This window comes from Polypterus senegalus, chromosome 12 (genome assembly GCF_016835505.1).
Source record: "Polypterus senegalus isolate Bchr_013 chromosome 12, ASM1683550v1, whole genome shotgun sequence".
NCBI classification, from domain to species: Eukaryota; Metazoa; Chordata; class Cladistia; order Polypteriformes; family Polypteridae; genus Polypterus; species Polypterus senegalus.
In genome coordinates this window covers 64,199,006-64,224,450 of record NC_053165.1, presented here as the reverse complement: position 1 = coordinate 64,224,450, position 25,445 = coordinate 64,199,006, and the positions used below count along the sequence as shown (strand labels likewise).

Sequence of the window (25,445 nt, the reverse complement as noted above, 5' to 3'; positions counted from 1 at the left end):
CCATTCACAGACTAGTTGGTCTCAGTCGTTGGGTATGTCACATTAGACTTCACGGGGGCCTACCACTGACTGCCACATACTGGCTAAGATCATGTAAACGAAGATAACGACTGAAAATCGCTGGAAAAGTCGCCTAATGTGACAAAGCCTTTCGAAGGAGGGGTGTCATCCTGAGGAAACTTCTCGGCAGAGACAAATGGTTCTGTAAACAGGATGTGCTTAGAGGAAGATCAAGTGTAGTGAAAACCTGCTTCTGTATAAGAATCCCCCCTTAGTTAGAAGCCTGGTTGGCCGATGAGGATTGGACAGGGAGTTGTTATTCCTCTGTCAGAATTTGGCATCAATTGTATCAATCCGTGCCATCAGCCTGCCTTGTGTCAACACTCCAGGGCTGGTGGTGGTGAAAAGGTGTGGGAAACGCTTTCTTGGCACAATTTGGACCTGTTAATAGCAATCAGTCATCGCTTGAATGCCATGGTCTATTGGTTTGGTCTCCATATTAGGAGGGGAACATATGCAGTAACTGCCAAAAATTCTAAGCTGCTTAGAGTCATTTTAGGACTTTGTAGTTCAGAATCAAGCAGATGACTTAAAATGTAAAACTTTAAATCTTAAGAAAACAGATTTAAGGGTAACATGTTAGAAGAATGTGTAGTTATGAAAGGACTAAGTTGAGTGTGTGTGTTGGCTGTCAGTTTAAAATCCTCTATTTAATGCAAACAGAGTCACCAGTAGCAAATGGTCGAGGGTAATGTCTTACATGTGTTAAGAAATATTCCCTGAAGCTGTAGATGTAAGGAACAAACTGCTATTTGAGTAGCATCTAGGAGACTGTCAACTTATTTTGGACACATGAAGTGAATACGAAATGATGAGCTAATTTTCTGTCATTATTTGCTAACATGTATTTAATTCTAATAAGAGGTTACTACATATGACCAAGGAGGATAAATGCCATCCACAAGGCTATTTATTGTTAACAATGGGACTTCAAATGATACATTGTTAGATATAGAAGATATTTTACAGAGAAAAAAAATATTGTTTCGGGGGGAGAAATTCTTATCGGTCCTCATGTGACTTTGGCTGGAAGTGTTCCCAGTGGTCCCTGTGGATCTGTCATTCTTGGCTACAAATCCTCTCAGCAGCTTTTTGCTTGGGCTTGTCATTAATAAACCCTTGGGATTTTAGTGTGTTTGGTTCATTTAATAAAAAAAAAAAAAAAAATCTGATAAACAATAAATGTGCCTTGAGTGAAACTGTTGTGAAGAAGCGGGCATTATTAGCTTTAGTCAGTGCAATTGTGCACTCCCTGCCGCATTTCTGTTGCTTGTTTAGGCTTTTACGTTTTCCATAGTGTCTTGTCAATAAATCTTTTCTAAGCAGCTGTAATGAACACATTTGGATAAGTTGACTACAGGCGAATTCCTTTTGAAGGTTTGGCTTTTTTTATGCTGTGAATAAACAAGTAAATTTTTTTTTTTCCCTTGTTTTTAGGAAAGACACAATGCTAAAACAGTGGGCGAGATCAAGCAATTTGTATCGCAGCTTCCTCACATGCAAGCAGCAAGGAGCTCCTTGGCAAACCATACCTCCATTGCCGAGCTAATCAAAGACATTACAAGTAAGCAAAGGCCTAAAGCACCACACGACAGGTGAATGTTCCTCAGAGGAGTGGAGTTTTGTTAATCTGACAGCTGTGTAATTATAGGCTACGTCTTGATCCTGAGCAATTCTACTTTGAGCATATTGACAGAAGCCGTTTGTGTGTGTGAAAATGGTGGAAATCTACTCCATTATGTGTCGTTTATGTTTTATTTCCCCTCTCCTAACGTTTTATCCAGTTTTACATTTGGTCCCTCTTGAGTAGTTATACCACCAGACAGACACACTTGAAATATCAATACGCTGAAAAAACAAAATGCCTTGTTCAGCTGGTTCTTTCACAGCTGCACACCAAAACTTTTGCCTCTGTTAACAGCGTCGTCACCTTGAGGTTCAAGTTATGCAAACATATTATTAGTGACGCCTTGTGAATATAACACATACTTGTGTAGTATTTGGTTTTTGCATTGACAAGAAGAACTGGAAAGACTGGAATGTTGTTACTGTAATAGAATAATCCAAATTCCTGAGATAGTAAGGTTTTATGTTTTAGTGTGATGTGTTTTCTTTTTTTCCTTTTTATATTTGAATGCTTTTGGAAGGGTATCTGTCTGTCTGTCTGTCTGTCTGTCTGTCTACTATACTAAAATTAATATCTGTCTATCAACTTACCTACACACACACACAGATCAGATACAACGTTAAAACCACCCACCTAACATTAGCAGCAGATCTTTAAAGTCCTGTAAATTGCAAGATATGAGGATTCCTTAGATCAGACTTGTTTTTCCAGCAGATCCCACAGATGTTTGATCAGGAAATGTGGAGGCCAAATCAACACCTTGAACACTTTGTTCAGGTTCCTCAAACCATTCCTGAACAATTTTTGCAGTGTGGCTGGGTGCATTAAGAAGAAGGAGAAGAAAACATTGCATTTATTTAGCTCTTTTGAAGACACTCAAAGTGCTTTATATAGAGAAGTGGGGAGCCACATCAGACTCCACCAATGTGTAGCATTCACCTGGATGAGGCAATGGTAGCCATTCTGTATCAGTATGTACACCAACTAGAGACAGGGGAATGGTTATGGGGCCGGAGTGACTAGGCCATGATGGTCAGTTTAGCCAGGACATCGGGGTACACCCTACTTTTTACAAAACATGCCCAGGGATCTTTTATGACCAAGGAGTAGGGACCTCAGTTTTACATCTCATCTGTAGGACAGCGCCTTTTTTACAATACAGTGTCCCTGTCACCGATGTGGGGCATTGGGGTCCATACACAGACCACAGGGAAGGCAACCCCAGCTGGCCTCACCATCACTTTTTCCAGCAGCAACCCAAGCCTTTCCTAGATGGTCCTCCATCCAAGTACTGCTTGGTCCCAAACATTCTTAGCTTTAAGTGGTGACCTGTTCTGAAGTTTATGTGGTATGGCTGCTGGTATTTATCCTGTCGAAAGAGGCCACTGTGATCAGCGAATTCTATTGCCAGGAAGGGGAGGTACTTGGTTTGCAACAATCTTCAGGTGGGTGGTATGTCTCAAATTTAACATCCAAATGAATGCAAGGCCCAAGGTTTCCCAGTGCAGCATTGCAGAGAAAATCAACTGCCTTCTTCCCATAGTGCATCCTGCTGCCATCTCTTTCTCAGGTGAACAATGCACGCACACCCAGCTATCCACCTGATGTAGAAGAAATTGTGATTCATCACACCAGCCCATGTTGTTCCTTTGCTCCATGGTCCAGTTTTCATGCTCACATTGACTTGTCTGCAGCTATGCAGTCCCATATAAAACAAGCTGTGGTACTCTGTGTGTTCTGACACCTTTCTCTCAAAGCCAGCATTAAGTTTTTTAATAATTAGTGCTATAGGAGCTCTTCTGTGGGATCGCACCAGATGAGTTAGCCTTCACTCCACATGTGCCTCAGTGAGGTTTGGGTGCCCATGACCCTTTTGCCAGTTCATCAGTTGTCCAACCGTAGACCACTTTTGGTTGGTACTAACAACTGCATATCAGGAGCACACCACAAGATCTGCCATTTTGTAGGTGCTCTGACCCAGTCGTTTAATTTGGCACCTGTCAGAGTCACTCGGATCCTTACTCCTGCCCATTTTTCCTGCTTCGAACACATCACCTCCATGAAGTGAATGTTCACTTGCTGCCTAATCTATACCACCTCTTGAAAGGTGCCATTATAAGAAGATAATCAATGTAATTCACTTCACTTGGCAGTGATGTAAATGTTGTGACTGATTGGTGTATATACATAAATAAATGTGTGTGTGTGTGTGTATATATATATATATGCATATGTGTGATATAGTACCTGCCAAATCGCCATAAACGTTACCTAGTAGGTAACCATCCAAATAATTGGATTGCGATTCATATATATAGTGGCTGGCACAGGGCACACCAGATCCCCAACCCAACTCGGACATACGCAGACACAAGTTTAGAACAACACACTGGCTTTTATTTTGCCATGGGAAACTCTTCCCAATCGTTTCCCACATAATAAGCACATTATAAACCAGTAAAACGGCACACAGCAATATTTTTCCTCTTCTTCCTCTTCTCTGTGTTTCTATCTCTGATTCCACCTCCACGCTAGGGGTCACTGTTGCCCCTTTAAACCCAACTGACAGATATGCAGACACAGGGTAAAAGCACAAAGAAGTTCTTTTAATGCTTTTTCCTTCTTCACAGTTCCTTTCAAGCACCACAGCCACCATTGTTAAATAAACAATAAATCAACACAATTCTCTTTCCTCCACAATTTCCAGCAAGCTCTGTCCTCCTACTCCCGGCTCACTTGCTGGGTTCCCACCAGTCCTTTAAATAGTCTTTGACCCAGAAGTGCTTATGTCCTTCCAATCACATGACTCATCTGCACTTCTAGGTCACATAGGAAACTTAGGTTTCTTCTTCAGTCCAGAAGTACTTCAGGGCTTCCATCCTCATGACTCAACAGTACTTCTGGGCTATAAGGGAAGCACGACTCCCCAGGTCCTTCCGTAGCACCCACTGGTGGCACCCAAGTGGGCTGAGTCAGCGAACTCCAAGTCCCAAGATGCCCTGTAGGAATCCGGGGTACCACTGTACTCCAGGGGAGCTGCCATCTAGTGTCTTGGGGAAGGCAGTGTCCAAAAGTAGCTGCCTCCCCCCATCCTTTCATTCTCAGGGTGTCCCGGCCGGGTTGAGCTGCCGGCCATCCATCACAATACCCACAAAGTCTGTAGACAAGTGGTACACAGTTTTTGAGCCAAATTCTTACCATATGTTACGTCTACATGATATGCTTTGTTTGGTTTGTCATGATGGTAGACGCTTAATTGATTGTTCACCTTACTAAAGCTGTCATGAATGACAGCTTTAAACAAAAAAAGAGGTTATGATTTGTGTGAAGCTGTAGAAACAACAAAGAGTTATGAAGAGTTTAAGAGAAAATTCAAACTAAGTCAAAGGGAGGATCAGATGCAAGTTTTAAGGCAAACGTAAAGTAATTCCAGATTGTGTTCTAACACTAGAATTTGCTACATATCTTAATTATGGTTTATCCCGCATTGTAGCATCAGAAGCCTTTTTCGATAACCTGACTGTAGAACAAGAGTTCATGACTGGTGTGGACACTGATAAGGTGGGTTGGATATCTGTGAATCTTGTTTATCTTCCCTTCCATTTCGTCTAATCAATTGTAATTTCTCTGTTTTGCCATCTTTTGAATTGGAATTCACGGCAGACACTTGCTGATGTGCAAACTCTCGTCCAACAGGTGAACACCTACATTGAAGACTGTATTGCACAGAAGGATCCCCTGATAAAGATCTTGCGACTGGTATGCATGCAGTCTGTCTGTAACAATGGGCTGAAGCAGAAAGTTCTGGATTATTACAAAAGAGAAATCTTACAAGTATGTGTTCAAACATTTCCTTGCATTGTCTGCTCTTTGGTCTTACGTAGTCATATTGGATCGCTTTCTCCCCCTGTGAAGATTTCATTATATTGGGGTCTGTTGCTTTTGCCTTTCACATGTTGTGCTTCCAATTTGTAAATAATCTTTGAACAATTGTGTTCAGAATTCAGCTATCGGTTAACTGGTCTGATTGAGTACCACATGTGTAACTCAAGCCAGAGGCTAAATGTAACTTTTTTATGAATGTTTGAGTGGGCACGTTGAAATGATAGGCAGTGACCGTTAATCATTTTGTTTGTACAGACTTATGGGTATGAACACATCCTAACCCTTAATAATCTGGAGAAAGCTGGGCTGCTGAAGCTGCAAACCAATGCCAGGAACAACTACCCAACTATCAGGAAGACACTCAAACTGTGGATGGACGATGTCAATGAACAGGTGAGTGGTACTTTGGGTACCCCATTTCTTGGTGCGCACATTTTGTTTATTTTGTGACAAAAGTATAAATGCTTGTGCAGGTTTGATAGTAGTGTAGAATTAGTAATGCCTCTTAGAAACATACTTTTATGTTCTTGTGACTGCTGTGGCAAAACTCGGAGTGTGTGTATCTTTGTAATTTCCCTCTTTATTAAACATCTGTGTGTTCTAACTGTGTCATTCATGTGTTATGATTTCGTGGAAGGGTGATCCGTCTGTCAGTCATATACTGCTTTATATCAATCATGCATTTTTCTACACATTTATTATTCAAAGTTTGCAGCTGTTTTTTTTTTGTTTTTTTTTTAATTTAAAGATCCTTCTTTGCAGAAAGCAAATTACATATCCTGTGTATGCAGTCGCTGTACTCCATTTAGTGTACATTTGGCCCAACGTATCTATCCGTCACTCTGTCATATAGTGCCTTACATTATCTGTCCTATCTATGCTAACGTTCTTCATTTATATTATTTAAAACTGATTTTCCCTATGATCCTCCTTTACAGAACCCAAATGACATATCGTATGTGTATAGTGGCTATGCTCCGCTTAGCGTGCGTTTGGCCCAGATTCTCGTGAGGCCTGGCTGGCGTAGCATTGAGGAGGTGTTAAAAATGTTACCGGGACCTCACTTTGAGGAGAGGCAGCAGCTTCCATCCGGACTGCACAAGAAACGTAAGTAAAACTCATAGGTTGTTGACATCAGGAAAGAAACAGAAAGAACTTCAAACAAAAAAATGATTCTCTCCACCTTTTCAAGTTTAAGTCTATTGTCACTTGTACAGTGAAATTCTTAGTTTCTTCTTTGCAGTTGTTGCTCCGATGTTTCTAGAGTTATCTAAGTAATTGTTTTTCATTTTCATTTCCTACATCCACCTGCAGGTCTTTAGTTTTCTTACCAGCTTTCCATTTCTGAATCTTTTAGTTTTCCCTTTTCCATCAGTTCAAGATCAACATCATATACAGTAGCTTCTCTGGCAACTCACCACCTTCTAAGAGTAACGCAAATGGTAATGGACTCTGGAAAACCCTCCGCTTCACCTTGACCTCAGTCTACTTTGAACTTTAAGTCACTGTCTGTGTAGTTGATTGTCATCCCCATTTGGCTTCCTCACTGTCTCTTTCACTTAGTTTCCATGACTGTCGTCTGATCCTTTCTTCTGATCTCTGCATGTTAAAAAATCATAATAATCGCTGCTGTTGTTAATACTTCATTTGACTCACAAACTGTGCAGTCTGAATGATAGGCCAACAGGTTAGGCCAGTGATTTCATAATTAAAAACATGACGCTGTATGAGGTTGTCCACACACAAGGAGAGACAGTGTCATACATGTGACAATAACCTTCAAATAAACTGATGACACAGCGTTTTTATCAAAGCAAAACTACAAAAGACGCTATTGCACTCTTGCATATTGTCGCTAAGTGTGACAGAGTTACACAGTAAATCACAATGACACAGAATGAAAAGCAGTTCTGTTAGCATATGGAGAGTCGCTGTTCAGAATATGGCAGAAAGAAAATGACTGGGGGACAGCATTAGTAACTTGGACTATTTCTCGATGGTAGACGTTTATTCAAATCCATTTTGTGATGAGGCAGATGTACAGGGTGGTCCAGATCGAATTATGCAGATCCACATCGTCTGGATGACTTTGATTTATGCGGGGGCGATTCCAGTTCGGAGCAAAGACGATTCTTCATGTCGTGAGTTTGCACACTTCTCGATGGTCTGGGATTTTTCGGGTGATTTTTCATTGAATAAACTTAATAAGTTATAGCGTAATGAAAATTGCATGATTAGATCTGGACCACCCTATAATTTTAGGCTTTGATGCCAGTACAGCATTGTGATTTGTAGCAATTTTTAATCAACATTGAATCATTTTTATAACATTGTTGAATCTCAACACTAGTGCTGTTTCCTGTAATAATAATGGAGACCTGCAGTGATGTCTGTGAACCCCAAAAACACAAAGCCTGGGGTTCCTCACTGCATTCTTCAGCCAGCCATCCGGTGTATTAATGTGGGATTAAATATCTACCGCATATACTTGCAGATAAGTTCTCCTGCGGATAATTCGGGGCTTGATTTTACTGTATAATTTCCCGTATTTTATAATGTCGGTTGTGTAAATCAAATGTGGAAAACTCGCTCCTATTGGTCCAAGACATTATGATATGCTAATGCTCACCTGAGAGAGTAACCATGGAGCACATGGCCTTTATTTTCTATGTATTGTGCCTACGTGACCACATGGTAATACCAGAACTATTCTGAATTGACATTTGTACCGATTTGTGCCTTTTGTATCTCACACCCTCAAACACCTTAATCATAAGAGCATCCCTTATCTACGATGGAGCGTTAGTTCAGAAAAAAATATGAAGCTGCTTTTAAATTAAAAGTCGTTGAAGTAGCGAAAGAAATTGGTAAATGTGCTGCTGCAACAAAATTCGATGTATCTGAGAAACTGGTGCGAGATTGGAGGAGGCAAGAAGATATAAAAAAATAAATAAATAAATTTAAGTGTCTCATTTTTGAATAGGTGTATAAGTTGGGGTTTGATTTTATGATTGATTTTCCGGGTTTCAAGACCCGACTTATATGCGAGTGTATACCATACTCATGAAATCACAGTAAAGTTGTAAAACACAAAGAAGTAGCAATCATGGTGCCACCTCAGCATGGACTTTCAGCAATAATGGAATCCAAACATACACAAAAAGAACAGCCCTGCGATGGACTTGCACCCTGTGTGGGGTTTGTTCTTGCGTTGCGCCCTGTGATAGCTGGGATAGGCTCCAGCAGAACCGCGATCCTGTCCAGGACTGAGTGGGTTTGGAAATGACTGACAGACTGACAAACAGAACAAATTCTCAACTCATGAGAGCAGAGAATTGGATGGAGAGGTAGTGTAGGTGACAGATAGGACGTTACAGATGAAAGGGTTCACATTTCAAATGAAACACAGAAATATTTGCTTTTTTCCTTAATCCATTATACAAATACACCTAAGTAACGCCAGGTACTTCAGTTAGCATTTAGATAGAAAGAAAGAGGATGAAAGAACAAACTTTATTTATCCCGGGGGGAGATTATTCCTTTTACAGGACCTCTTTACATAAATACATAAATAAATACACACACTATAGTCTGAACAAACACCAGAATTACTAAAAAGAAAGAAAATTAAGAAGAAAGACAAACTTCTGCATTGGCAGTCCCAGTGCCAGCGAGGTGTTCATTGTGCAGGCATATTGCTGTTGGTATTATGGACCCCCAGCAGTGTTTCCCGACCCACATCTGCTGAATGATTGGTTGGCTGGAAGTCCTCCGAGAGGATGTGCAGCATTGGTCATCATGGCACTATGTTTTCATTCTCTCCTTTGCTATGACCTCCCGAGGGTCCAGAGTGTGTCCCTTAGCTGAGCCTGCCCTTTTAATAAGCCTTTTGATTTGGTGGTCCTCTCTTGAAGTAATGTTATTGGCCAAGCACATCACACTGGCCATCTCAGAGTTGTAGACGATGAGAAGGATGCCACTGCTCACAATAAAGGAGTGCAGTCTCCTAAGAACCAAGAGCCTGCTGTGCCCTTTCTTCTCTAGTTCCTCGGTTCCAACACCAGTCCAACCTGTCATTAACGTGGACCACATCTTCACGCACTCCTTGAATAGTGACAGGATATAGAGACTCTCGGTACAGTGAAAGTCAACAATCAGTTTCTTGGTTTTGCTGATGTTAAGTTGTAGACAATTCTTTCTGCAGCAAGACCTGAAGTTCTCCACAGGAGTCCTCTCCTCTGTCTTATGCCCCTTATTGATACACCCCCATAAGTGCAGGATAATCTGAGAATTTCTGCAAGTGAAGTGACCTGCTGTTCTGTTTAGTCTGAGGTGTGCAGAGTGAAGAGAGAAGCTGACATGCCTGTCGTTGTGATGCTCCAGTGTTGCTCACACAGTCCTTGACTCTGACAAACTGGGGTCTCCCCGACAGTCCATCATCAGGACACCACAGGCTCATCCATCTGCACATCTCTGAGTTTACCTCTTAACAGTGGCTGATGGTACTGAAGGCCATGGAGAAATCACAGAATCCTTGTAGTGCTGCCAGCTTTGTCCAGATGAGAAGCTGAACACCTCTTTTTAATATTCTAGATTATCATAATCTTTTTCCCTCCTTTCTTTTTTGTTGTTGAATAGGAGAAAACAGAACGACATTAATTTTCTTTCTTGGGGGAGTAACGTATGCAGAAATTGCTGCCTTGCGATTCCTGTCACAAGTGGAAGAAGGAGGCACGGAGTACATCATCGCCAGCACCAAACTGATCAACGGGACCAGCTGGATCAAGTCTTTAATGGACAAATTAGAAGCTCCGCCCTTCTGAGGAAGGAAAAAAAAAAAAACGCAAGTGGACGGTAAAACCTTAATATTAAAAAACCCCCACAAGGAGTGTGTGGGTGCTGCGCCATTCACCTAATGTACCTGTGCTATTAGTTTCTGTTTACGGAGGGGCCGCATTCTGACAGGAGTGTAACTTGAAGAGATGCAGAGAGGAATCTGAAGCAGTGATGCTCCGGCCAAAGGTCTGATGCATTTTTTGGCTCTTTTTTAGATTTAGTAGCTATCATTCTCCATGTCTGGTATCTCGGTATCACCATCTGAAAGGTGTAGCTCGAATGTTGTGCCCATTGGCACACAGTGGTGCTGTGTTTAGTTTGTTCCACGGGTTTCTTTGTGAAAATACACGTGAAACTCTGCATGCTGATGTCATCTGCATGTGTATGCAAAGCTTTAGGCCGTCGTAGTAAAGAACAGAATGTGAATATCAATAAACGAGGACAGTCTGCTAAAAAACAAATTGCTGCTACACCGAAAGCTGCTTAATAAAACATTCAAAAGCATGATGGCCGCCATTGCTGGCTAGTTGTCAACGTCAGAAGGGCCTGACTTGTGCTGTCACTTAAGTATTCTCTACTCAGCCTCTGCTCTCCTAAGACCCACACTTTACATGCTACCAGGACCCCCTTGTGGGCACCAGTACAGTCCTGTTGTAATTGTTTACACATAATGGGTTTAAACAAAGGGTTTAAGAAGCACGGGTAAATAAAAAGAAGGGGATGCTTTATGGGTCGCTTTCTGTTTGTCCGTCAGTCCCTATCCTATCTCCAGATACTGTAAATTTCATTTTGTTTGTTCTAATACAATTAACCCTACCATGAAGAGATTTGGCACTTTTGTTTTTTTCTATGGAAATCCTGCTTTTGAAAATAAAATGAACAATTGTCGCCTTTGTTGTGGTGTTTGGGTAAATACATTGCCAGGGCCTCAGGGGGATTGCCAGCTTCAATACAGAGACGCTGATTTGGGGTTGTGTTACATATTATTTCACTTCCATCATTTAGCTGTATGTTTTTCGTCAGTTTGGAGTATGAAAATGTTTGCTGGGATGCCTCCGTTTTTTAATGATGCGCCATCTTAGTCGGCAGTGGAGCTCTTGTCTTGTGTAGCTCAGGCTGTAGCAGCTTTCATTAGTTCAGATTGTGCTTAATGAATGTTGAAGAGCCTGCGTCCGGTGCAGATATTCCATAGATTTCTGTAATGGTAACTAAAATGGAAAGTAATCTGATTGTCTGCTCTCTGCCAAGTCTGATGGGATCTGGATGTTATTTAGTAGCGCAAATTGAATTTACCACGGCTGTGTCGTCATCAGGTCACTGGCAGCACATTAACAAGTCGCTTCCTGGCTATCCAGCTTGAATAACAGAAGGGAACAACAAAACAAAAGTACTACTGTATAAAGTAAAACGTCTTCAGAAGTGAAGAGAGCCAGTAAATGAAATCCAGTACACTCAGCCTCATTTCTTTATAGGACACCATACTTGAAGTGGAAGGCGACTCGAGCACCCGGCACTCTTTCACACATGTTGCTCGATACGCAACTTCTGTATTTAGACTGAAAACTAAGTAAAACAAAAGAGCACATCAAGTAACTTTGATTGTGAGCTGAGCTACAGTATGATATTATATAATATAATAAATTACAATTATAATAAATAATCACAGAACAGCAGAGGATGTGGGGCAGCAAGGTGAAGGTGGGGAGGGTGAGGCCTAGAGGCAGCCTAAAGAAGATTAGCTTTCTGGTGATATGAAAAGAATGGGGCTGATGACAGCGGAGGAGAACAATTTGGGGGTCAACCGGCTAACAAAATGGCAAATCCACAACACAATGGCTTCAGAAGAACAAACTCAGCCTTTTAGAGCGACCCAGTCAGAGCCCAGATCTCAATCCTGTCGAGATGCTGTGGAATGACTTGAAGAGAGAGAACACCATACACAGAAGGCAGCCAAAGAATATGGAAGAGTTAAGGCAGTTCTGCAGGAAAGAATGGGCTAAAATCTCCTCGCATGATGTGCAGGTCTGATCTGCAGTTACAGGAAGCACCTGGTTGAGGTCATTGCTGCCAAAGTAGGGTCAACCAGTTATTAAATCCCAAGGTTCACTTTCTTTTTCCACTACCACTGTGAACATTAAAGAGTAACATTTTTTGTGTGTTATTGGCTTAAGCTCATTGTGTATATCAGTACCTGTGACTTAGATGAAGATCAGATCACTTTTTATGACCAATTTGTGCATTTCACATACTTTTCACTTTGACTGTATATATGTATGTATGTGTGTTTGTGTGTGTGTACAGTTGTGCTTGAACATTTGTGAACCCTTTAGAATTTTCTATATTTCTGCATAAATATCACCTAAAACATCATCAGATTTTCACTCAAGTCCTTAAAGTAGATAAAGAGAAACCAGTTAAACAAATGAGACAAAAATATTATACTTGGTCATTTATTTATTACGGAAAATTATCAAATATTACACATTTGTGAGTGGCAAAAGTATGTGAACCTTTGCTTTCAGTATCTGGTGTGACACACACCCCTTGGCAGCAATAACTGCAACTAAACGTTTCTGGTAACTTTTGCTCATTCCTGCACACCGGCTTGGAGGAATTTTAGCCCATTCCTCTGTACAGAACAGCTTCAACTCTGGGATGTTGGTGGGTCTCCTCACATGAACTGCTCGCTTCAGGTCCTTCCACAACATTTCGATTGGATTAAGGTCAGGACCTTGACTTGGCCATTCCAGAACATTCACTTTATTCTTCTTTAACCATTCTTTGGTAGAACGACCTGTGTGCTTAGGATCGTTGTCTTGCTGCATGACCCACCTTCTCTTGAGATTCAGTTCATGGACAGATGTCCTGACATTTCCCTTTAGAATTCTCTGATATAATTCAGAATTCATTGTTCCATCAAGGAAGGCAAGCCGTCCCGGCCCAGATGCAGCAAAACAGGCCCAAACCATGATACTAACACCACCATGTTTCATAGATGGGATAAGGTTCTTATGCTGGAATGCAGGGTTTTCCTTTCTCCAAACATGACACTTTTCATTTAAACCAAAAAGTTCTATTTTGGCCTCATCCGTCCACAAAACATTCTTCCAATAGCCTTCTGGGTTGTCCACGTGATCTTTAGCAAACTGCAGACGAGCAGCCATGTTTTTTGGAGAGCAGTGGCTTTCTCCTTGCAACCCTGCCATACACACCATTGTTGTTCAGTGTTCTCCTGATGGTGGACTCATGAACATGAACATCAGCCAATGTGAGAGAGGCCTTCAGTTGCTTAGAAGTTACCCTGGGGTCCTTTGTGACCTCGCCTGACTATTACACGCCTTGTTCTTCAATCAATCAATCAATCAATCAACATTTATTTATATAGCACATATTCATACAAAAAAATGTAGCTCAAAGTGCTTTACAAAATGAATAGAGAAATAGAAGACACAATAAAAGATAAACATAAGTCAACATTAATTAACATAGAATAAGAGTAAGGTCCGATGGCCAGGGTGGACAGAAAAAACAAAAAAAAAACTCCAAAAGCTGGAGAAAAAAATAAAATCTGTAGGGTTCCAGACCACGAGACCGCCCAGTCCCTTCTGGGCAATCTACCTAACATAAGTCAAACAGTCCTCTTTGTATTTAGGGTTTTCATGGAAGGACCTGATGATGATGGTCACGTAGACTTCTGGCTTTAAGTCCATCAATGTTGGTGGCGCAGGCCGCCACCACAAAGAAACCGGAAAAAGAAACAGAAGAGAGAGTAGGGGTCAGTATGGATTTTAGAGCCACCATGAATAGTTATTATGATGAACTGAACATACAGAGTATCAGGATTAAGTTAAAGTGAAGTTATAAAAAGGCCATATTAAAGTAATGTGTTTTCAGCAGTGTTTTAAAGTGCTCTGCTGTATTAGCCTGGCGAATTCCTATTGGCAGGCTATTCCAGATTTTAGGTGCATAACAGCAGAAGGCCGCCTCACCACTTCTTTTAAGTTTTGTTCATGGAATTCTAAGGAGATACTCATTTGAGGATCTGAGGTTACGATTTGGAATATAACGTGTCAGACATTCCGATATATAAGATGGAGCGAGATTATTTAAGGCTTTATAAACCATAAGCAGAATTTTAAAGTCAATCCTGAATGACACAGGCAACCAGTGTAGTGACACGTTGTTCTTGAAGTGATCTTTGTTGGTCGACCAGTCCTGAGGAGGGGAACAATGGTCTTGAATTTCCTCCATTTGTACACAATCTGTCTGACTGTGGATTGGTGGAGTCCAAACTCTTTAGTGATGGTTTTGTAACCTTTTCCAGCCTGATGAGCATCAACAACTCTTTTTGTGAGGTCCTCAGAAGTCTCCTTTGTTCGTGCCATGATACACTTCCACAAACATGCGTTGTGAAGAGCAGACTTTGATAGATCCTGTTCTTTAAATAACACAGGGTGCCCACTCACACCTGATTGTCATCCCATTGATTGAAAACACCTGACACCTCACATTCAAACTAATCCTAGAGGGTTCACATACTTTTGCCACTCACAAATATGTCATATGCGATTATTTTCCTTAATAAATAAATGACCAAGTATAATATTTTTGTCTCATTTGTTTAACTGGTTTCTCTTTATCTACTTTTAGGACTTGAGTGGAAATCTGATGATGTTTTAGGTCATATTTATGCAGAAATATAGAAAATTCTAAAGGGTTCACAAACTTTCAAGCACCACTATATATATATATATATATATATATATATATATATATATATATATATATATATATATATATATATATATATATAGAGAGAGAGAGAGAGAGAGAGAGAGAGAGAGAGAGAGAGAGAGAGAGAGAGAGAGAGAGAGAGAGATATACAGTATATATATATATATATATATATATACTGCTCACAAAAATTAAAGGAACACTTTTTTTATTGGGCCTGGCATGAAATCAATTAAACCTGTCTGATAATTTTCTGGTTGGTTAAGCAGCTGAGGTCATTGTTAATCACTTTCAGCTGTATTGGTGTTCATGGACTTAACGACAGGTGCACTAAAGTGGCAACAATTAGAAAACCCTCAAAACAGGACTGGTTTTACATGTGGAGGTCATTTCAAGTTTCTCCCTCTTGATCTTTTTGGCTGGTTTTCCACTCGTGCTAGTTTTGGCTTGAGTAATTATCTCTACTGGCAGTATGAGGCGATTCCTTAACCCTACAGAAGTTGCACAGGTTGTCCAACTTCTCCAGGATGGCACATCCACACGTGCTGCAGCAAGAAGGTTTAATGTGTCTCCCAGCACAATCTCCAGAACATGGAGGAGATTTCAGGAGACTGGCTGTTATTCTCGGAGAGCTGGACAGGGCCGTAGAAGGTCCTCAACCCATCAGCAGGACCGATACCTGCTCCTTTGTGCAAGGCGGAACAGGCTGAGCACTGCTCGTGCCCTACAGAATGACCTCCAGAGGGCCACTGGTGTGAATGTCTCTACCCAAACAATCAGGAACAGACTTCATGAAGATGGCCTGAGGGCCCGACGTCCTGTAGTGGGCCCTGTGCTCACTGCCCAGCACCGTGGAGCTCGACTGGCATTTGCTCAAGAACACCAGAATTGGCAAGTCCGCCACTGGCCCTGTACTTTTACAGACGAGAGCAGGTTCACCCTGAGCAGCTGTGATAGACGTGAAAGAGTCTGGAGAAGACAAGGAGAACGATATGCTGCCTGCAACGTCGTTCAACATGACAGGTTTGGTGGTGGGTCAGTGATGGTCTGGGGAGGCATATCCATGGAGGGACGCACAGACATCTACTGCGTAGGAAATGGTGCTCTGACTGCCATAAGGTATCGAGATGAAATCCTTGAACCCATTGTCAGACCCTACGCTGGTGCAGTAGGTCCTGGTTTCCTCCTAATGCACGACAATGCCCGGCCTCATGTGGCAAGAGTATGCAGGCAGTACCTGGAGGATGAAGGAATTGAAACAATTGAATGGCCTTCACGATCCCCTGACTTAAACCCAATAGAACATCTGTGGGACATTATGTTTCGGTCCATTAGGCGCCGCCAGGTTGCTCCTCAGACTGTACAACAGCTCAGGGATGCCCTCATACAGATCTGGGAGGAAATGCCACAAGACACCATCCGTCGTCTCATTAGGAGCATGCCCGACGTTGTCAAGCATGCATACAAGCTCGTGGGGCCACACAAGATACTGAAAAGCATTTTGAGTAGCAGAAATTAAGTTTTTGAAAAATGGACTAGCCTGCCACATCTTCATTTCACTCTGATTTTAGGGTGTCTACACAATTGAGCCCTCTGTAGGCAGAAAACTTTTATTTCCATTAAAAGACTTGGCATCCTTTTGTTCCTAAGACATTGCCCTGTCGTTATTTGTATAGATATCCAACTTCATATTGAGATCTGATGTATCTAATGTGTTTCTTTAAAGTGTTCCTTTAATTCTTGTGAGCAGTGTATATATACATACACACTCTTAGGTCTATAATATATAATAATATAATAATAATAATATATATATATATATATATATATATATATAATATATATATATATATATATATATATATATATATATATATATATATATATATATATATATATATATATATATATATATATGGAATAAGGTAAGATGGGTACTGCTTGTTTTAAGTAAACTGTCTTTTCCTTCCAAGCAGTTTTAATAAGGCATAGAATTGATCTGCTGCAGCCATCTGCCAGATATGTTGTGCTTTTAATTTCGTATTATTTCAGTCAATAATGGAATGTCTCATGCAGTTATCATCTTTCCCTGAATAAGTATGCATAGCAAATCAAAAATTGTATTAGCCTGCATTCAAAGGTAGACTATAATGGAATTAACTGCAATGTTTTGCAGAAATAGAAGTGTTGTTTACGTGATGTTCAGATGGACAGCCAAAGATTCAATTATTTTGTACTGTAGCTGCGCAATGCATATGTATGTGTTATACATCATTTGGTATGGGGTTCATAAAAGCAGTTTTGATATTTGTGATGCGCTATCTTTTAGAATCACAAATGCAATGCATTTTATTATGAAAGATGTTTGTGATGTGCCATCTGTTGGAATGACAGAGACATAGCAACTGGTCAGAAGCACAGACCCCTATCTGTTTCTTAAGGTGGATATACAGTACCCTTGCTGAAGCATTAACTCCAAAAGCTGTCCCCTAACGTGTATTATCAGAAAGGCTGTCTGTGGACAATTGGAATGTCAGGTGCTGGAATTACAAGTGGCAAGTCCTGAGGGTCTATTAAGGCATTCCGCTTTAGAAAAGCGGTACAACATACGACCGCCAACATCAACATCGTGAGATTGATCCTGGCCACCGCATGGAGGCTTTGTCTAGGACCGGATTACCTCAACCACCAAGGGTCTTTATTTATATGCAGTTTTTCGTGAGGTTGCGTTACAAATAGTTACTTGTACCCTCTCTTGAAAGAAGCCCCGGCATAGCCGAATGGTAAACCAGGCGCCCTTGCCCCTCGGCGTCTTGCGATCGCGCCCCACCGCTGGATGGAGTACGTTACAAGGAACAGAATCCTCTCAGTTATACTGTATGTAGCTTTTCGTGGTTTCCAGCATTACAAATACCGACTTGTGTCGCGTCCCTAAAGAAGAGTAAAGATAAAACAGCTGACTACTATCTCCAGCATCCTGTGATCGATACTGGGTGCCCCGAAACCACCAGTAGAGATCTAACTTATATGTTACCCCTTCAGGCAGAATTACAAATACCGAGTTGTGCCTGATCTTAAAAGTGGCCCGCCGTGGGTGAACGACAAAGTAGCCGACTCCAAACACCAGCGACCCGAGATCCATCCTGGGTGCCCTCGAACACACCAGCAGAGATCTTACTTATACTGCCTATACTACTGAGGCAGAATTACAAATACCGAATTGTGCTCAATACTAAAGCGGAACCGCCGTGGTTGAACGACAAAGCAGCCGATTCCAACCCAGTCGACCCGAGATCGATCCTGGGAGCCCCCGAACTCCCCAGTAGAGTTCTTACTTATATGTTACCCCGACGCAGAATAACAAATACCGATTTGTGCCAAAGCTTAAAGTTGCTCCGCCGTGGGTAAACGACAAAGTAGCCGACTCTAAATCCCCGAGACCCGCGATCGATACTGGGTGCCCCCGAATTCCCCAGTAGACTTCTTACTTATATGTTACCCCTTCAGGCAGAATAACAAATACCGAGTTGTGTGGTTCTCTTAAGAGTAGTGGCCGTGGGTGAGCGACAAAGCAGCCGACGCCCAGCCCAGTCGACCCGAGATCGATCCTGGGAGCCCACCAGCAGAGTTCTTACTTATATGTTACCCCCGACGCAGAATAACAAATACCGATTTGTGCCAACGCTTTAAGTTGTCCCGCCGTGGGTAAACGACAAAGTAGCCGACTCCAAATCCCGGAGATCCGAGATCGATACTGGGTGCCCCCGAACCCACCAGTGGAGATCTTACTTATATGTTACCCCTTCAGGCAGAATTACAAATATCGAGTTGTGCCAGGGCCTAAGGGGGACCCGCCGTGGGTGAGCGACAGGGCAGCCGACCCCGAGCCCCGGCGGCCCGGGATCGATCCCAACAGGAAGGCCCACGAATAGCAAGCCAACTCCCGGACGGAACCCCTGACGGGCTACCGGCAAGATTGACAACCACCAGTACTTTGTTTCTTATTGCACTTTTGTTTTAGAAAAATGAGAGAAAAGGGTGCTCACCTTAAGGAACCGCACTTTTGGGATGAATCTTGCCGGAGGCCCAGGGATTGGGCGCAGCGTTGGTGATTCTGCGGCGCCCAGGATCGACCTCGGGCCGACGGGACTCGGGGTCGGCTGCCCTGTCGCTCACCCACGGCGGGTCCCCTTTAGGCCTTGGCACAACTCGGTATTTGTAATTCTGCCTGAAGGGGTAACATATAAGTAAGATCTCCACTGGAGGGTTCGGGGGCACCCAGTATCGATCTCGGGTCTCCGGGATTTGGAGTCGGCTACTTTGTCGTTTACCCACGGCGGGACAACTTAAAGCGTTGGCACAAATCGGTATTTGTTATTCTGCGTCGGGGGTAACATATAAGTAAGAACTCGGTTGGTGGGTTCCCAGGATCGATCTCGGGTCGACTGGGCTGGGAGTCGGCTGCTTTGTCGCTCACCCACGGCCACTACTCTTAAGAACGCCACACAACTCGGTATTTGTTATTCTGCCTCAGGGGTAACATATAAGTAAGAACTCTACTGGGGAGTTCCGGGGCACCCAGGATCGATCGCGGGTCTCCGGGATTTGGATTCGGCTACTTTGTCGTTTACCCACGTTGGAGCAACTTTAAGCTTTGGCACAAATCAGTATTTGTTATTCTGCCTCAGGGGTAACATATAAGTAAGAACTCTGCTGGTGGGTTCCCAGGATCGATCTCGGGTCGACTGGGCTGGGAGTCGGCTGCTTTGTCGCTCACCCACGGCCACTACTCTTAAGAACGCCACACAACTCGGTATTTGTAATTTTGCCTCAGGGGGTAACATATAAGTAAGGCCTCCGATGACGGGAGCTGCCGGGAATCGAACGCAGACGCCGAGATTTGCGAGCGTATATTGTCCCGCTTCTCCACGGCAGGACCTTTGTAGCACACTCCAACATTCGGCATTTGCAAGGCCTTATCACGTAAAATCAATATAAACCGTGCTCATCGAACGCGGACCGCCAGTGTCTCGTGATCGCTGTTTCTATCGCTTCGCCACAGCGGACCCTTTTTCAAACCGTGGCAGAACTCTCTTGTTTTAATGCCCTCTCGTGAAAAACTGCATATAAATTATTATTTACTTTACGGCGACAATCTTTACCCGGCTTATCTGCAATCGAACGCGGACTGGCCGTTGTGATCGTCTGTTCTACCGCTTCTCTAGAACCCCCTCTCAAAATTCGCTATTTGTTATGCGGTCGGACGAAAAACGAAACGAAGGTCTGATGAGGGGGTCACTCCGCGAGCTACGGGACAGAACGCGAGCCGTCCAGGTTGGTGTTAAGTTGTTCTGCAACCCCACTATAGAGGGTCTCTTTTATCTTAAGCGCTCTTGTTTGATCTCCCAGGCGGCCGTGGTCACAACAATCTTGCAGCGAGAAACTTGAATTTCTCGGTATAAAGGGACAAATAGATCTGTAACTCTTTAATGCAGAATACAGTCCCTACTCCTCTTTAATACCTTTACACCTGAAATCGGACCACCTCAACGTTTTAACGAGGACCATCCAGCCCGAACGCAGCTCCCCCATTCCGTCCACCTGACTCCTCCTTTTGACGGTCCATAATGTTGAACTTTGTACCACCCTCCACCCGCTCTTCCTGTGTCAATGCTCAGCTCGACGGTCTCGGGGGCTGATCAGCTGATAATGGACCGTCGTTCTCTGCAAGAAAGCAATAATTTGACTAAAAAGACTCTTGATTAAATTAGGAAGCCATCTGCTGTCCGATGCGGTGCTCGTGTTTAAAATCAATCCACAAAAGTCAGCCTCGCACAATAAGGATGACAAATGCCAGCTTTAAAGGAAACAAACAAACAAATAAATACATTTTCATTATTGATTTATCCCAACTCATTTTTATTCATACTTAGTCCTGAACATGGTCGCGCGGGGTGCAAGAGCCAATGAATTCCCCTACTTAAATATTATTCGCTGCATTGAATTGAGACAATCGTGCCTTAATATACCGAATGCTAATAAAGCTTCACGCGAATACGAAACACGCACGAAAATAGAAACACGGAGGGGTACACCAGCATTAACAAAAATCCCGTCGGACCAGTGGAGCTTCTCCTTCAAAGAGCCGTGCGTGAAGACCACTGGCCGGGTGGACCTTATAAGCCTAGTAGAAAGTGAGGACCGAAATCCCGGCAGGTCACAGCTTCTAGCACTCAAAGTAACCGCCTGTGAGGAGCAGGATACTATCCTGAGAATAGCCCGCTGACATACAGCCTTTTGCGTTTCGCATAAGACTGCTGGCTCGCAGGACCCTAGCATTCCGACATTCGTTTGTATTTCATTCCGGGTGTTTAGTCGAATTGCTCAGCAATGGAAACCAACTGAACAGTTAACTAAATAAGGCTGCATTTGTAATGTCTACCACCCTCTACCCGAGTTGTTCCTTAAAATCATTTACTATTCTAATAACTCAGAGATTCAATATTATAATAATTAGAATCGATTATAATATTGGCTTTATTATAAACTCGTCGCCTGAGTTGTACATTATATAGCCTAAATACAGTTCCAAACATGTCGAGTAAGAGAAGCACATTTCCGTTGGGAAAACTGCGAATTATGCGGTGATTAAAACAAGAACCACAAGTTAGCCTACTGGCTGACCGCTGGGCTAAAATAAGCTCAGAATGTGGTTCAAGATTTGATCAAAAACGACCACCGGCTGGAAACTTTGCGCAAGGAAAAAAAACAGTTTCTGCATTTTTAATCCCCTCTCGTCAGGCCCGTTTCAAATTCTGTTTCTATTATTTAATTTAAACGTGTCCGGTTTTTCGTAGTCACACTTTCCTTACGCCAAATGTTTCTTTTAAAGTGACGGGGTCCATTTGCGCGTCACACTTGCGTGGAGTTGGGCTGCTTGAGCTGAGCGGTGGAAGTTGCAGGTTCTTCGTGTGAGCGTGTGGCGTTTCTCAAAAAACGCGCTTGTTAGGACGAGACCCGCAAATCGATAGACTGATGTGAAAGGCACTATATAAGTGATAGATGGTACCTTTCATAGCTACATTTCAATCGAAGAGAAAGATAGATGGCTATTTGCCCCCGGGGAGGTAATCTGATTTTTCACAGAAACTCTATAAACAAACAAATAAATGAATGAATATACACTCGACATATGTTCTAAACACACTGTATGGTTAATAAAATAGAAGAAGAAATGTAGAAGAGTCAGCGGACAAGAAATGAATGAGTGAATGGACTTGATTGTGTGACTTATTCTTAACGAGCGGAGTTTCTGTTTCTTCGATTTATGCTCATTTATTTTTAAGTAGTATTTTACATCCCGACTCACCTGCACTTTAATGATCTCGATGATCTTTTTTCATAGAAATTTTTAAAACTAATTTAAACAGGTGGAGAATATTGAAAGACTATAAAGAAAATGTAACTCGGGACGTGCTTTATTCAAAATACATGAGTATAGTATAATAAATATATGTGCACCTCACCTAACGTAAACGCATATCAGGTATAATGTTACTCATGTAATCAAATGTAAGAAAGGAACAGAAAAAACACGCAGTGCATTTTACATTTCAGTATTAAAACACATGTCGAATGTTAGAGGCACAGTAATTATGTTTATAAAAAAGTGCTGCTTTTATTTAAACGAACTAAACTAAAAGTACAATAGCCATCCTTTTCTCAGGCGAGTTTCCCAAAATAAATCATAAGAGGAAAGCAAAAAGCTTTGCAGGATCCGGCAAGGCTTAACTTGCCATTAGTTGGGCCCATGGGTTTAAATCTCTGCTAATCAATTTAAAGCTCCGACCACACCTTTAGCCATTAGCGCTCATTCTGGCAACAGCGAAGACGGTGGATAACAGGCATTAAAACAAGACCGACCAGCAAGCGAAGACAGGAAAAGAAAAAAACAAAACAAAACAAAAAAAAAAAAAAGGAAAGGAAAAGAAGAAAGAAAGAAATGCAATTTGGGTGCGTCTGATCGGTGAGTCCGCGACAACTCTTTTGTTAAAAGAGATTCTCAAAGTTTAAATTTCAGTTTATCCGAATAGAATTTCATACGCTAAAGAAGTCGCATCGGGTTTCAAATTTGAAAAGCAGGACGGAATCGCAGCGGCTCGGGCTCATCCGTCAAGAAGGAAAACTTAAATAAGTGTATGAAAATGGAAAGTCAGTCTTTGTGTCACTTATAGTACAAGTTAAGCTGGGGGTCGTTTAGTCCCTTTTCCTTTGATTGCCTTAATTTTATTTAAAACATGCACGTGCTGTTTAGACTGTTTCTGTTTTTATTTTCGTTATATGTAAACTCGTGCCGTATAGACCTCTTCCTGAATTTTTGTTTTAGTACGATATAAGCCTCTGTCGTTTTATATTTTAATTCAATACAAAACATTTTCACTAATATATATATATATATATATATATATATATATATATATATATGCACACACATAATATATAACTTTAAAACAGTATAGATGTTTCCATACATATAACTATTTTAAAACAACGTATGCAATGATCCAACGTTTATATCTTTAAAGCACACACATTAAGTTTCAATTTGCGACCCCGAGAGCCGCGGTCGCCCGTGCGCACTTTCAGCACTGTGGACAGAGGCTGCCACCCAACGCACACCCACCGCGCTTCTAAAACCGCCCAACAGGTGGCGCCCGTCTGACTCGCATCAGGGCTGCCCGGGCTGAGATCGGCATATTGAGATCGGCATATTGAACTCCGGCCGTTAATGTACCCGTGGATTGGCAGACGCGCAATTATAACATTAGATGCAATTATTGTATTAATTATTAAAGAGCACTTGGCCTTGTCCATAGTGCATTGATGAATGCGCTGCCATTAGACTCAAACGATTATGTTTATTGGCTTAAAATACAAACATTAAGAGAGCGATCAATGTGAATTGACCAAAAAAGCGTGTGTATATAAAATATATAAAACCGCGCATTGACTTTTTTTTCTCTCGTTGTTCCTTCCTTTCGTAAATAACAGTAGTCATCCAACGTTTAACATATTAATAATGCTCTTTTAACTGGGTAGTTATTACAAAAATGCTTTCCTCAGCGCAGTAGATGTCGCTTTACTTAATAAAAATGTTGTTCTTTGTCTTTGTAGCACTCTACTTTGAATCATGCGATCGTTTTAAAACTGAGTTAATTACGCATTATCCAGGTGGTCTTGTTTCGTTAACCGTTCTAATTTCGTGTGGCTTCTCTGTACTTTGTCGATTTTTAAGCCGCTCAGAAAGAACTGAAGATAAGTGTTCAACGAAAAAAAAAGGAAAATAAATAAATAAACTTCTAATGGAAGGAGAGAAAATGAGTGGATGAAGGAATATCTAAGTGGATTTGGGAGAGGCAAGTCGAAGACTCACCGCCGACGCGCTCTGCTAATGAGACTCAAAGCGCCCCCTAGGGGGCAGTCACTGCTACCGAACGTCAGTAATTCTAAACAGGTCTACTAGTGTGGACGTTCGCTTCTCATGCCCTTACTTGGACAATTGCTGGGGTCTAAACGACCCTTGCTGCAGCAGATTATAGACACCACAGGATATGCAGAATTTTATGGTGCTTTGTCTGTTTAAAATTTGTCAATCATATTAAATTTGATTTGACGGGATCTCCAGTACGTTTTATACTATCTCGTTTGTTTTTTTTTTCTCTCTCTCATTTTCTTGTATCCCTGCAGCCCCCGATCTGCCCCTTCATCTTCGGTGCACACCCACCTCCCATGGACCTGCAGGACAGGCGGCTGTGGTTGGCCGGCGGCCCGATGGACGGCCTCTTTTGCGAGCGAGAGCCCTTCATGCTTCGCTACCTGCGCGTGTTGAGAGAGCTGCTGACCTTCGTGCTGTTCAGCTACACCGTCCTGCTGGGGGCGCTGCTGCTGGCCGGCTGGACCACGTACTTCATGGTGGTTAAATAAGAGGGGCGGTCGGCCATGCCGCCCTTCACACTGCTTTGCTTTATTGTTTAGTTGATCTGCCTGCTTAAAGGAAATAAAAATGTGCGGCAAAACGCCTCCTCGTGTGTAACGGTACCTGACACCGAGGGGAGGGAGTCGACACTGAAGCCCCGCATGCGAGGGCCACTTTATTGAGAGGATGAAGTACTCGTGACTCACTACCGGCGATAATGAAGCTGAAGGTAACGGCGGTTCAGCTCTGGCTCATCTGGCTCATCCGGCCCCGTGGGGGTCTTGGAGAGAGTTGGAGGGCGTGGGCTGGCGGATTAAGCCGGCGCAC

The 25,445-nt window shown here is 42.3% G+C and overlaps 1 protein-coding gene and 1 long non-coding RNA gene across 2 annotated transcripts in view; both read left to right on the top strand.

Moving 5' to 3' along the window:
- Positions 1-10,448, top strand: part of vps33a (VPS33A core subunit of CORVET and HOPS complexes) — a 36,909-nt gene extending 26,461 nt beyond the window's left edge. The window contains exons 8-13 of the mRNA XM_039771919.1: positions 1,498-1,624; positions 5,181-5,248; positions 5,384-5,521; positions 5,828-5,965; positions 6,511-6,679; positions 10,211-10,448. Coding sequence (XP_039627853.1) covers positions 1,498-1,624; positions 5,181-5,248; positions 5,384-5,521; positions 5,828-5,965; positions 6,511-6,679; positions 10,211-10,395 — 825 coding nt within the window. The 3' untranslated portion in view covers positions 10,396-10,448. The remainder of the gene's footprint in view (positions 1-1,497; positions 1,625-5,180; positions 5,249-5,383; positions 5,522-5,827; positions 5,966-6,510; positions 6,680-10,210) is intronic.
- An 11,249-nt stretch (positions 10,449-21,697) lies between these two features.
- LOC120541404 lies at positions 21,698-25,221 on the top strand. Its single transcript, XR_005635995.1, has 2 exons — positions 21,698-23,168; positions 24,890-25,221. It is a non-coding gene; the product is annotated as an uncharacterized LOC120541404 (long non-coding RNA).
- Positions 25,222-25,445: the final 224 nt, after the last annotated feature.